The sequence below is a fragment of the Patella vulgata genome, chromosome 1, assembly GCF_932274485.2.
Source record: "Patella vulgata chromosome 1, xgPatVulg1.2, whole genome shotgun sequence".
Lineage (NCBI taxonomy): Eukaryota > Metazoa > Mollusca > Gastropoda > Patellidae > Patella > Patella vulgata.
In genome coordinates, this window is record NC_065879.2 from 89,632,178 (window position 1) to 89,647,275 (window position 15,098).

The 15,098-nt window shown below is 38.2% G+C and overlaps 1 protein-coding gene across 2 annotated transcripts in view; it reads left to right on the forward strand.

Moving 5' to 3' along the window:
* The first annotated feature begins 415 nt into the window (after window positions 1–415).
* LOC126808841 (protocadherin gamma-B7) overlaps window positions 416–15,098 on the forward strand; it is a 53,797-nt gene continuing 39,114 nt past the window's right edge. Inside the window, exons 1-12 of one of the 2 annotated variants that reach the window (XM_056098327.1) lie at window positions 416–564; window positions 1,119–1,329; window positions 2,978–3,157; window positions 5,484–5,642; window positions 6,745–6,873; window positions 8,568–8,738; window positions 9,200–9,411; window positions 10,528–10,707; window positions 11,121–11,335; window positions 12,100–12,213; window positions 12,938–13,280; window positions 13,999–14,040. In XM_056098327.1, coding sequence (XP_055954302.1) covers window positions 505–564; window positions 1,119–1,329; window positions 2,978–3,157; window positions 5,484–5,642; window positions 6,745–6,873; window positions 8,568–8,738; window positions 9,200–9,411; window positions 10,528–10,707; window positions 11,121–11,273 — 1,455 coding nt within the window. In that variant the 5' untranslated portion in view covers window positions 416–504 and the 3' untranslated portion in view covers window positions 11,274–11,335; window positions 12,100–12,213; window positions 12,938–13,280; window positions 13,999–14,040. The remainder of the gene's footprint in view (window positions 565–1,118; window positions 1,330–2,977; window positions 3,158–5,483; window positions 5,643–6,744; window positions 6,874–8,567; window positions 8,739–9,199; window positions 9,412–10,527; window positions 10,708–11,120; window positions 11,336–12,099; window positions 12,214–12,937; window positions 13,281–13,998; window positions 14,041–15,098) is intronic. The other variant, XM_050533867.2, reaches the window with a different exon arrangement.

Below are 15,098 nucleotides of genomic sequence, written 5' to 3' on the forward strand. Positions count from 1 at the left end.
TGATCATTTTAATGCGAGATGTTAAGTAAATCGCCCCTTTAATGGAAAAAAAAACGACTTATGTGATAAATTTGGAACTATAGGCCTAGCCAATCCGCCATCTTGTGTTTCATTTTTTAAAGGCAAGTTGTGTGGAGACGGAATTCTTTGTACATTTCTGTTGTTGTGAAGACAATTGTACAAAGAAAAAGTTCCAAACATTGGAAATAAATAGTTTGTTGACAGAGATTTCCTTGATACATTTTACTTTCTTCAGAAGAAAAAGTTGTTTTAAGAAAGGGAAAACAAGACGAAAATCAATGTAAACGATATTGAAATCTGTAAAATTGTGGACGTAAAACGAATTATAAATAAAAATATAGTTTCAATTGGCGATTATAACTTATTGAGTCAAATTATGTTAACTTTGATCGTGTTTTAGAGGAGATAAATATTGAGAGATTGTGTTAACGTTGATCGTGTTGTTGAAGTGATAAATATTGTGTTTTATTTGAGATAAAAATAATGGAGTTTATGAATATAATACACGTGTTATTATTGGCTATAATAACTGTACAAGCAAATGTTAGTATTATTTTATTTTAACTTTAAATTGACGAGATCTTTCTGATTTAAGTCAAAATTACATTATCGATATCATGTGCTGGTTTTTCTCGGATTGCGATCAGTCGTTGTTGATAATTTACGTCATTTGAGAAATGAAATGAAATGGGGTTTAGCGCCGCTCTCTAGACACAAGTTCCCCACAGAACTCTATGTCGCATATCGTCTCACACTGATCAGCAGTGAATATTCGCTAGGCCGCTACAATCAAGGATAAGGATGACATCAATGCGACTTAATGAGCCACTTTTTTCCTCCGATTAATTAAATTCTAAAACATTTTTTTTCATGTATTCGAAAAATAAATAAAGACGTTTGAAGTATTTGTAGGTAAAAATTATTTCCTATTTTAGTGTAAATGGTATTTTAAAAAAGGAGTAAAAGGCGCCATTCTGCTCGAATCGATAACGTCTTTTTATCGTCTTCATTACCCCAATCCGAGCAGCAAAGTAGGACGCTAAACCCCATTTCATGTCATTTATAATGTGTTTAGGTTTTGAAATTTTTATTTACAGTTCGAGATCAGTGTCGTACCCACATCGTTCTATATCGTCGAGACTCAGAGTACGGATATTGTTATAGCAATAATAGGCCAAGCGACAACATCTACCACAAATTCATTGAATTGTAGAATTGGTAGAACGACCATAACGACTTCCGGTGGACAGACAAGTACCAGTACATTCAGTGGTTCCCCGTTTCTTGTTGGTACCACGGATAGTTCAGGTAATTTGGGGGGTAAGCAGACGTATACCAAAGTTCAACCTAATTAACAGCTCGTTCCCTTTTATTCTCCACCTGATAAAATACAAGCTGATTAAAATACAGATCTATACTGATGTCCAAAAGAAAGTAAACACACTAAAAGTATGACTAAGTTTTCTTTAGATTAAAAACATTTGATAAAGCATTACTGAGTTTGTCTCTTGCGTCTAAACTCAACATTTCTAAGCAAAATAAAAATGTGAAACAAATTGACATTCTACCCAAATACCGTATACCATAGAAAAACGACTTTGGTTGATGCAGCACAAAATGCACAGTGTATACTTTCTTTTGGACATTAGTATATATTTAGTTTCATGTTTTTTAATACTTTTGATGGCCTACACTACATCATGATGATCTGGCAAATTGTAGTGGGAGGTCGCGTCAGGGGCCATGCGAGTGGTTTCTGAACCTTTGACATCAGACATTAGCTTAACCAATCTGCGTTGATGTTTCTGGTCGAGTATCCACAGTTCCTTGCATCGCACGCCAAGAACTCACAGCAATAGTAACACGCCGTTTCATTGGCTAACCCACCACATCAACCAGAACGCGGGTTATATAACACCACTTCCAGATCGTAGCGTAATAAAGACAAGTTGGAATTACATGTAAGAGTAGCTGGATCACAACTACCCCACAGGTACATGGGGACAGGTACATGGGGACAGGCACGCCCTTATATGGTGCACCTATGTGATTTTTTGAAAATATTTTGATGATTTTCTGGGGTTTCTTCTTAATATTTTTCAATTTTTTTAATCTGCTTTATTTTCTCCCTATTTGATGCTTAATAATATAATATTTACTATCAAACATTTTCGTATGATTCAGAACCAAATAGGAAGAAAAATAAAGAAGATTAAAATTTTTGAAAAATATGAAGAAAAAAAAAAAAAAAGAAAAACACATAGGTAAGAAGGGCTGTCCTGTCCTCATGTACCTGTGAACTACCCTGGTAAAATTTTCCTCATAGTGCAATCCATGGAGCATGTCCGTCATTATGAGCCCAGTTGATACAGAAAAATAAAATAATCAAAACCATTTCATTTTATTTCATTCTTGATCAAAAAGTATGGGGATAAATTAAAAGCGAATTTTCCACGATTGAGTCTATTAACAATTTGCTCTCTCGCTTTTTTGATGCACCGTTTTGTGCCAGATATTTCTATAGTATATAATATTGTTAACGATTAGTTGATGCAGTATTCCTCTTCAGATAGTACTACAATATTTAATGTTGAATCACTATTTCGATTCAGATTTTACCGCAGTGTCAAATGATGACACACTATTTCGTTTCAGATAATACCACAGTGTCAAATGTCGTTACACTATTTCGTTTCAAATAATACCACAGTGTCAAATGTCGATACACTATTTCGTTTCAGATATTACCATACTCTTTAATGTTGATTCAATATTTCGTTTCAGATATTACCATAATATTTAATGTTCAATCACTATTTCGTTTCGGATAATACCATAATATTTAATGTTGAATCACTATTTCGTTTCAGATAATAACATAATATTTAATGTTGATTCACTATTTCGTTTCAGATTTTACCATACTATTTAATGTTGAATCACTATTTCGTTTCAGATAATACCATAGTATTCAATGCTGATTCGCCATTTAAATTAGACGCAACTCGTGTATCGAGATATGAACTCTTCCCTACTTGTACGGATCCAGCTGATGCTACAAACACTCAGACCAGCACCGTTTCTGTTATAGTTAACGTCTTCTCCAATGCTAAACCCTCCTTTAGACGACCGTTTGGTAAGTTCTGTCCACTTTTAGACGACCGTTTGTTAAGTCCAGTTCATTTTCAAACGACCGTTTGGTAAGTCCAGTCCATTTTTAAACGGCCGTTTGATAAGTCCAGTCCCCTATTAGAAGACCGTTTAATAAGTTCAGTCCACTTTTAGACGACCTTTTGATGCGCCCGTTCCTTTTTTTAGACGACCTTTTGACATTTTCCGCACCCTTTACATTGCTTTTAGACCATCTCCTTTACGATCATTTTAAAATTCCATTCCTCCTTCAGACAACCATTTTTTGTAATGTAAATCTATTTGCAAAGTCCACTTCTACATACACGACTATTTCGTAAACCCAATCCTTATTTAAACGTTTATTTTGTGGGCCCACCCATTTTGATAGATGACTATTTAGTAAATGAATCTCTACGTTAAGCAAGTTAGTTTTTAAAGATACATTCCCGGGTACAAACTGGTTGTCCATTAGGGAAACCCTTTTTGTCCTTTATGTGCTCCAGTATTTTTCTAGTAAGATTGGATATTTCTACTTTCCATATATACCCAAATTGCCATACTTTTATTGAAAATAACCAAACGATAAATACTTTTCTGGGAACGTACCTGTAAGTCCAAACCGTCGATTCATTTAAACCGGAATCAATTTTAAAGAAGGCCCCACTCCTCGTTGTAGAAACAAAAGGAGGGACCATTAGTAAAGAGAATCAATGTAGAATCCTTTAGAAAATCAAAATATTGATATGCACCTGTATGTATATAAAATCATGGATATACCACTGATTACAGTGGCACATGAAAGTGATTTTAATATCAACATATCAACCTGTCCGACCCCTGGAGTTCTTGGAAGATGTGATTATGTAATCTTAACTTGTTGTTTAAACTTTCTTTGTCTGATTAGCATGTATCGAATGTTAAACCTGATATGATACATGATACATTAGCCAGATGCCTAATAAGATCCTTTGTTTGAAAGGGTTTATAAACCCAGATAACAAACGAATCGAGGGTGAGGTCCGGCCAGGACACGAGAGTCGGAGGCTAGGCGAGGGCGTCTAGAAATTAACTCCAGGCCACGCAGGTCTGGAGTTAAGACCGGACAACGGCCATGTAAAGTAAGTTAGTTGGGAGTTGGCACACTCGTGCCTAGCCAAGCTAGGCCATGGCTCCCTCAGCACAAGCTAATTACGGAGTCTTAAGTTTTGTACATAATATGTTAGAAGAAGAAAAAAAGTATTATAAGATGTTAAACTAGTCTTGTCATCTGAACATGATAGAAAGCAATACTGTCACACAGTGGATCAGTGAGTAAGTCGTTGGTTTGCTGACCTGGAGGTCCCGGGTTCGATTCCTGTGTTGGCCGAGAAAATTCACAGGGATTTCCCTGCGTGTTGTCAGTGGTGCAGGTCAGGGGGCCTGGCAAGGGGCAATGTATAGTCTTTCGGATGGGACGAAAAACCGAGGTCCCGTGTACACATTGGCGTGCACGTAAAAGATCCCTTGGCAGTTGGAATTTGATATAAGAGTAGGTCATAGCACCGTTGTCGGGGCAAAATTTCGCTCATGGCGTATACCCGTCTTCAATAGCCCAATCGATGCACAGCAATAGGGCGTTAAACCCCATTTCATCAGATTTCATTTCATCACTGATTGCAAAACTACTTCTTAGTGAACCTAAAGTAGGCCTTACATTTCCATTTGGCCTGGGCCCTATATCATCTGCCCACAAACATCCACCCCACCTGCGCACCCCTGATCTAATTCAAAACCCCATCATACCCCACTGACATCTTTAAATCTAAACAAACTATTTATAATCGGACAAGGGGACATATTATTTATGTAAATTAAAGGAGCTAAGTCGCTAATATTTGGGACCTAGAAATTTACACAAATGGGTCGCAACTCATATAATAATGTAATATGAATGTATATAAATTGATTTACATTCAATCGTTTCTGTTTTTACTATAATTTCTAATCAGTTAGGTTCGGCGAAATACGCCAGTATTCTCAATCGAATTTCAATCTCTAGCTTCTGGTTATTCCAGTCTACGCTGTTTGACATAACTTGTGGAATTTGCCAAGCCTCGTTTTTCGAGTCCCTTATTACAAATAGCGCCGAAACGCATTATGGTACACGATTCGTGTACCAATTGTAAAATTTTATTTTGTCTTAAATATTGGATATCAGAAGGCCATCTTTTCCTGGTAAGATCACAACATCAATGTTGATTTAAACCGACAAATAAATTGTGTTTTCAATGTCAAAGATTTTGGATGATAATGAGTTAGAGACTTGGCTACTTGAAAACAAAACATTTTAGATACGGTGACAGTGAATGTGGCTTCAAACTCGGCTGCAGTGGTTGGTGCACGTGTTTATAACGCTACAGCTAATGTCATAAATGACCAGGCTACAGACGTCCTAGCTTTCAGTGTGAGAAATATCAACCCCAATGTGGATTATTTTACTCTAAATACGGGTGAGTATTTCTTTCTTTCAATTTCAGGTGGGCTTAGGTTACAGAGGCTAGACGTTCGGATTGTACGAAAAACCAAGTTACTGTGTTCAACTTGTCGAATTTTATCTCATATGCCCACTTGCCCAGTCCCCATTAATTGGGCATTAGGACGGTAAACCCTATTCAATGAAGGATTAATGAACCAATGCCCGACGTCAATCAGTATGGGAGATGCTAATTGTAACCGGTTGAGGAGGTTTGGGAATTTCCGGAGTCGACAATAGCCGCTTTATTTAAATGAATATTTTCGGGAATACTAACCCTGGCCCTTTTTAGAAGACTGAAATTAGATCCGATAAACCTTATACACCTCTTTAAAGGGTTAGGGTTAGTATTCCCCAAAATACTCATTTATATAAAGCGGCCATTGTGAAATTCTCGAACCTCTCCAACCGGTCTAAAATAACATTTCCCAGTCACTATGACGTATTATACACTTGACGTCAACCAATTAGATTATGTCGTCGCTCTTATTTCGTAATAGTGACGTCATTTTCTCCGGCAATCTAAGTTTATGTTTTCTTATTAAAATATAACTTTTCTTTTAGAATTAAAAACATGTTAGAAATGTTAAAACACTCCAACTGCTATTTTAATGACACAAATCTCGTAATGTTGTCAAGGGGGCTCGGCTATTGTTATATTAATATTTTAAACTTATGACATTGCTAGAAGACTTTATGCTCCGAAATTTCAGTCAAATTAAATCTAGGAGAGAGAGAGAAAGAGAGAGTGAGAGAGAGATATGGGTTTAACGTCCACTCGACACAAACCAGGCCATTGCTGGACTAACATATGGTTTAATTTTATTTCAATAATTCGCTTGCACGTAGGTGTCTTTAGCAGAGGAAGGAAACCGGAGGACCCGAAGAAAACCCACGAGGTTGGACAGGCGACCCCACTCCTTGTCACGTACAACCGTGGAATCAAAACCACGCCAGTTGACTCAATTACAGACTTTATGATACAGCGCACACACGCGAAACGCCAGCTCTTTATCTAATCTTACATACAGTATCTTTAATATATATATATATTGTGTAATATTTGATTGTATTTTTAGCAAGTGGTATTTTGACCAATAAGGTTGATTTGAGAACAGCGACACAGAGCCCAATAGAATTAACTATTGACGTCACAGATGGTTTTAATACTGCAGACAGATCATTGACCCTTACAGTCACGTTGACAAGTAAATAACTTATTATAAATAATGATAAACCTGTTTAGAGTTATCTACCCATGGCAATAAGTATATAACGACAACGACAACAAGAAATCCTGCATCCCTGGCTAGATCTGACTTCTGACTTCATTATATCCACGTCAGAAAAGGGGTAACATCGGAGCGAGTGACGTCGGGGGCTGACGTATTAGTGCAGGTTATACACTCTACGTATCCTTCTATAATATGCGATCTTGGCCTTCCCCTAGGTTCATTTATTGTCCCTCGCCTTTCGAATAAAGTAAGGGACTATTAAAATAGGTTCGACAGTCTCTCTGTCATTCTGAACATCTGAGACACGCTACCTGCGGAGAAGTATCTCAGACACAGTCAATAGGCATGATATCCATATCACGTGATCTACACATCACAGGTCATGATATTGACGTCAATGGGTCATGAGGTCAACAACACGTTACATTTTAAACAGAAGGTTTATCTTCACCATTGTGTCCATTGCACCCATAAAGACTATATAATTCGTACAGTCCCAACATGTTCTCTCTTTTTCCAATGATTTTTCACAAAAATAACATCTACAACTCATAGAATTGACGTTGTCTTCAATGACAGCATCTGCAGCCATCTTGGCACTATTTTGTGCGTCGGTCGTGTTTATTTCAGATATACACAATCAATTCTGTTGATGTTTTTAGCGTTGAGACTGACTAAGAGTTAATTTATTTCAGTTCTAAAACAAATATTTTATACTTTAACGCAAATTTAGAAAATAGCCAAATTCTGGCTAGGATTACTGAGCAAAATGGCCATTCACTGTATACGTGCGAAAAAAAAAGCTGGCCACCAATTAATTTTCGTACGTTAGTTACGTACGTCTGTCTGTCACACTTTTTGGGCCAGATAGCTCTCCTTCTAATTGAGCTAGAATGTTCACACTTGTTGTAGGTATTTATTAGGGCAATGTCTTGATGGAGTTCGAAGTTGAGCATTTTCTGCTTAGGGTAAGCAGAGATAAGCAATTTGTTTGGTTGATGCTTTGGGACACAATAACTTTAGTTGTAATTAAGTGAGAGTGATGAAACTTGGTGTGTAGTTTCGATTACATCAATACCTTGACCAAGTCCGATAAGGAGCATTTTCCTCTCGGGGTAAGCAGAGCGATAAGCAATTAGATTGGTTGAGACTTTGGAACACAATAACTCTCCTTCTAATTGAGGTATAATGTTCAAATTTGGTGAAGGCGTTCATTAAGTGAATGCATTGATGGAGTTCGATGATGAACATTGCCTGCTTACTATAAGTAGGAATAAGCAATCTGATTGGTTGATGCTTTTTGTTACGATAACTTTGGTTATAATAAAGTGAGAGCGATGAAACTTGGTATATAGATTCATTATATCATTACACTGACTAAGTTCAATGGTGAGATTTTTCTGCTTAGGCTAGGGAGCGTTAAGCAATTTGATTGGTCAAGACTTTGGAACATAACAACTCTGGTTTTGATTGAGGTAGAAATGGCGCTAAATGAAAATTATTAATGATGTATAAAACAAATTATATAAAAAAACAAAACTGGTTTGTGTGTTTGCTGAAGGAAACCAAAAAATTGAACTGATTTATTGTTATAATACATACCCCGCTAAACCCCATTGCGTTTCATTTCCTTACTAAATATATTTATTATAATTTTATTTTTTTAGATATGAACCAACGACCAGATATACTCGGTTTACCAGTTACGATAAATAGAGACGAGAATACCCAGACGTTAAGTATTGTTGATCTCATTGTAAACGACGAGGGTGTCCCTACCAGCCTAATACCTGTCTGTACGGTCCAGCCCACAGGTGGAAATGAGGTGTTTGATTTAGGTTTGTAACCTGTCTATTCGGTCCAGCTCACCAGCACGAAGGGGTAGTTCGGTTTAGGTGCATGTGCTATGATGGAAATTTTGCCCGGACAGTTGCACTACGGCCTACTCTTATATCGAATTTCAACTGCCAAGGGATCTTTTACGCGCATGCCAATGTGTACACGAGACCTCGGTTTTTCATCCCATCCGAACGACTATACGTTGTGCCTTGCCAGGCCCTCCGTCCTGCATCCCTCACAATCTGGAAAATCCTGATGAACTTTCTCGACCAATGCAGGGATCGAACACGCGACCACGTCTTACTCAGTGAGCCACCGTGGCTCCCATGTGAAGTGATGGAAAATGCCGACAAACACCGGGATAGATCCTGGTGGGTGAGGCAGTGCCTACTTCCTGAGCCACCGCGGCCCGGATAGATATTGTAATAATCAGTTGGTGTATTTTGTTTTTTTTTTACAGTAAATCGACCCATATCACTAAGGTCTAGAGGTAATCAGTTTGGAAGTACGTTTTTAGATTTTGAGACGACATCACGTTATACTGTATCGTGTTCTGTATCAGACGGCTTCCTGCAATCTCAGAACGAGGTTCTTATATTTAATGTGAATAATGTGAACGAGGCTCCGGTGTTTAGCGAGAATCTGATGTACTGTAAAATGGACGAATCACAGGTAACCATAATTTATTGAGAGAGACAGAGATAACATTACCGTTCATTTATCTCTGGTAAAACTTGTCAGTCATTAACCAGCGTGAAATCAGTTGCCAAGCTCCACCCCCAGTGGCTACTGATTGGCAGAATTTATTAGAATGAAATGCTGCCGATTTCTTGACAATTAGACATCGGTTTGTTGCATGAGCTACAAATCAATGATCCCTGGAACATTTTCCATATTTTGACATCTGATGATTTACCGGGAACTATTTTTAGCGCACAATGTGAGTAATTCGGCTAAATACGTGAAATTTATGAAGAATTGTGAGTTTGAACTGCCATCTAGGATCTTCATGGAGCGACCGACGGAAGGATACATCGCGTGACATTCAAAATGGCCGGCGAGTTTTACCAGAGATAAACTGGGATCAAGCTTGATATAAATTGTCTAGGCGTTGTTCAAGAACAAAGTTTGGTATTGTCGATGGTAGCGTCTGCGAGCCGGCGTGGTTTCCCCTTGTCAGTGATGCAGGATGGAGGGCCTGACAAGGACAGCTGTCTAGTCGTTCGGATGGGACGAAAAACCGAGGTCCTGTGTACACATTGGCGTGCACGTAAAAGATCCCTTGGCAGTTAGAATTCGATATAAGAGTAGGCCGTAGCGCCGCTGCCCGGGCAAAATTTCCCTCATAGCACACTGTATGGCGTATGCCCGTCTTCATTAGCCCAGGTTAGGAGCAGAACAGTAGGACGTTAAACCCCATTTCATTTCATATCATTTCAGCGTCTGCGAGGTTAGCAATGTTGCATAGACCTTTGGATAATGCGAAAAACAAGATCCACTTGTATCCTCGTACAAGCTATCTTGACGGTTAGATGACGACAGCGAGAATGCAGAATCTTTTCCGTAGTAGGCCTAAATCATGATATACACTGGACACGAGTCTATGAAATACAATGACAGGGGACTTCCGACATGGGTATATTATATTTTGACACCTTCATAAGCCTTTCTGGCACGCACTTTAGTCTTAAATATCCGTCATCATCGCCGACTTCCATCTTATAAATCGGATCCTGATAATTGGTCGACAATCGTGTCTACAGTAATGACATGTTTTTATTTTTACAGGCAGGAGTGTCGGCGTGTAACCTTAGTTTTATTATTAGAGATCCAGAAGGCAACAGATTTATAACTCGACTGTCTCAAGATGAAAACAGCAACCGTTTCGCTCTGACGTCAAACTCTAATAATGACCGCTTGACGTTTAACGTAGATTATGACGTAGATCAAGGTCGCATGCCAGAACGGGTAAGTTATAGTACCTGAAAATAGGTAACAATCTTTCCTAGAGAGAGAGAGAGATGGGGAGAGAGAGAGAGAGCATATGGTTCAATTTATTTTTTAATAAATCGCTTGTGCGTAGGGGCCTTTAGCAGTGGGAGGAAAGCGGAGGACCTGGAAAAAAATCATGGGATTGGACAGGCGACCCTATTCACGTACAAGCAAGGAATCGAAACCACGCCAGTTGACTCAATGACAGACCTCCTGATTCAACGTGGACGCTTTAACCATTGGGCCGCCCCCCCCCCCCCCTTCGCCAAATAAAAAACCCCAACTTCTTTTTATATAGTTTACATAGTACAGTAGCGTTTGCTTGTTCGCTAGTTTAAATAGTAGAGTTTGGCTATAATGACGATGTTGTATAACTTTATATATTGTAGGTAACGTCAGTGTATATAGTACAATACAGTTGGGCTATAACGATGTTGTATATAACGTTATATATTGTAGGTAACGTTATTTGTAAATGCTATAGACGAGGGTGGTGCTATATCTACAGCCACTGTATCTGTTGTTGTAAGAGATGTAAATGATAATATACCGGAGTTTAATATAATAAATACCGCTGTAGACGTCACGTACCAGACCAGTACAGGTAATGAATGTATATATAGCATGTTGACGTCATTTACCAGGTAATATATCTATATATAGGATGTTGACGTCACTTACCAGGTAATAGCTTGTTGACGTCAGTTACCACGTAATATAGCTATTTATAGCATGTTGTCGTCACTTAAAATACAGATGTGACGTCATCCTTTGATGTTGGAGTACCATTATCGCAGTTATGTTTACTCTGTGCCATTAATTCAAATAATGGTAAGGGCAGGGCAATGTGCCAAGCGTGCATTATTTATACTAGTTGCAGTGTTGGACGCGCGTGACGCATTACATTGAAATACACATGCTGGATAGTGTCTGTATTTTAAGTTGTTTAATGGTCTCGTGCAAGACATTGCGTAATAAATAAATTAATTAATGTCCTGCACTTGCCATGTATATATCTATATATAGCACATATATATATATATAGTATGTTCTCATCACTTGCCAGATTATATACATGTATATAGCACGTTGACGTCACTTACCATATATCTATATAGCATGTTGACGTCACTTACCATGTAATACATCTATATATAGCATTTGGACGTCAATAACCATGTAATAGATCTATATATATATATATATATAACATGTGACAATAGCAGAGATTATACCAATATAGAAATTAATCCGGTCCTGTAGTAGGTCACGTGGATATACCCAGTAATAAAACTGATATAAGGAGTATTGTTATAACAAGTTCGTATAACTGCGTGGTTTATATCGTGTTTCTTATTTCTCCGCCAGGTTTGTTGGGTTCTATTAAAGCTACAGATGACGATGCTGGTACAAATGGTGAAATAGACTATACATTAGTACAAGTTGTTCCGGCTGATGCAATCAATTTTGTTTCCGTCCTTGGTAAGTTGAAATATAGACAACACGTGACAAACACGTGATCACCATACTTGATTCGAATTTCGTAACTCGTCCAGACGCTTAAGTTGACCTGGTTTAAAAACCCGGCGATCGTTAAACCAGTTTAAATTTTGCGTCTGAATGCAAAAAAAATGTAGCAATTAAACCACGTAAAAATGTCGGCTTTGGGCACACGCAGTAATTTATATCTGGCAAAAAGACGACAGACTGGAAACTCTTGTCCGATCAATAAGTCTTTTTATAAATCAAAGGCAAAGACAGTTAAAAGGAAGTAACTCTTCCAAGCTTAACTAAGGTTCAGACCACAATTAACTACTTTTGTAACTAGACTTATCACTATATAACACAGGTGGTCGATTGGTTTAACACGTGCCCGTCACACGTAGATCATAAAATCTGCCATTGAGTCAAGTCTCCTAGTTTGTGTCCAGTGGAGTGGATGTTAAATTTGTCCTTGCCTCCTCCCTCTCTCTCTCTCTCTCTCTCGTGGACGTTAAACCCCAAACCCCATCTCTCTCTCTCTCTCTCTCTCTCTCTCTCTCTCTGTGTGTGACCATCTCTGTGTATGTCTTTGTCTGTCTCTCTCTGTATCTCTTTCTGTCTGTCGGTCTCAGTGTCTGTCTCCGCTTCCACTCAAGGACGTTAAACCCCAGCTCTCTCTCTCTCTCTCTCTCTCTCCATCTTTATTTTATTATCTATTATACAGGTAATGGAGATATACTATACATACGGCAATACCCAGAAAGTCTGGCTGGTTCCAGTGTTCACCTGTCTGTAGAAGCCAAGGATAGGGGATCTCCGGCTCGTTCTTCAATCGGTTCCGTAGTCATTACGCTAGACGCTACAGCTATCAGTCAGACCACGACTCCGGAGCGGGGATTTTTCGAAAAAGCGGAGAATGTAGCTACATTTAGTATCTTGATGATTCTACTGTTACTGGCGTTCTTAATTTTTCTCTACTTCCTGTTCCGGTGGTGTATTACTGGAAGTTGTTGTGGACCACCTCCGCCGAGACGTGTTAAGCCGTCATCAAGGCGACCGGAAGACTTGTAAGTCATATTTTTGTTAAGCACTCACTCGAAACAACCCGGTCTAAGTATTGCTGGTTTGAATGACAATAAAATCTATTCTCACGTCTAAAATACCTATAGGAAATATTTAAAGATACATTATGGGAGATTCGATAACGAGTTGGCAGTTCTCACTATAATCGTTAATAACTACATAACGTAAAGGCAATTTGCTGAAAATTTCATTCAAATTGATCCACTATGAACCGAAAACTAAGTGGTTGAAATTTCCACCTAGCCTTGATCATCATTACTAAAGTCAGTACGATAAACAGCATAGTCTCGATTATCCATTTAATCGTTAAATCGTGAAGGAAAGTTATGCAGTAAATCGGCTCATAATCCACTAAAGATCGCAGGTTAGCGATGCCATCAAGAGTTGATTATGGTCTTGATAAGTTAATTAATGTGTAATTAATAATTTAGATAACATTTCAGGCCTAAAGAGAGACCTACAATAGGCAGATTTAGCTCTGGCATAATGTATGTTTAAACTTCGTGGTGTAAGTCATTTAAACTTTAAAATGACTTATTCTAAGGTAATCATCCAAGGAATGAATTGTTTTGTTTTGCTAGACAGAAACAGTTTTGGACAGTCTGGATACAATACGTTTTGTAAGTCAGGAGACAGTAATTTTTGTAAAGTCTGCAGACAATAAGGTTTGGGTAATAAATTATTATTTTTTGTATTTTTCAGTGATATGCCATCATTAACAGCCAGGTGATTTCTAGCATACAGGTAAGTAATTACATTACATGTATTAACTTTATATCTATGGCGACCTTTGGTCTGCCTAACTGATATCCTTGGCGTTCTTTTTATACGCCCACATTTTCATGTGGACGTATATTGCCGTCGCCCCTGTTGTTTGTGGACACTCTACAGGTTACAATTCTTATCCGGTTTTGACGAAACTTGAAATATAGGTTTATCTCCAAAAGATCTCGGTTGCTTTGGATATTGGCATGTATCGGATCGAAACTTCATGGATTGTGGCCCCTGATTGTACGAAAAACTTTTTTTAGCTTGTGGACCCAAAAGAGGTCACAATTTTTATCCGATTTTATTGAAACTTGAAATGTAAGTTTATAACCCAAAGATCTCGGTTCCTTTCGATATTCGCTCATATCTGAAGATGGATTGTAACTTCCTGAATTATGGCCCCTGATTGTACGAAAAATCACGTTTTTAGCTTGTGAACCCTATAGAGGTCATAATTTTTATCCATTTAAAAAAAACATTTTAGTATATCATCTTTACACCATAAGGATGGTTGAGGTCGAATTTTGTGAAAATCGGCCAAAACTGACAGACAAAATGGCCGTCACTCGTTCTTAAAAAGCGTAAAAATATGGTATACAGGGCTTGCCACGAGCAAATTGGAGGCGAGTAGATGACTACTCACGCAAATATAGACTTGCGCGAGTGAGGCGAGTATATGTATTTACTCACGCAGAATGATGTGTGAGTAGCCATTTAAATTTCATGAGCCTAATGGCAATGCTCTTGTCACTTCGGTGGAAGCGGACGTTGAATAAAGCTGTTTCACACACAATGACAATGCATACTCTTTTATTTCCTTGGCAAAAAAAAATATCTGTAAATCGTCTTCCCATGACAAGAACGTTGCAAGAGAAACTGGGCTTCCCTTTGCCATCGTTGGCGTGCTGAGGGGATTCAGGTAAAGCTTAGAAAGGTAAAAGAACAGGCAAAACAATTTGCAGAAAAGATGCGGGATCGAAAGAATTGCTATTAATAGAAACGACAACATCCGCTCAATGTTTGATTATCCAGAC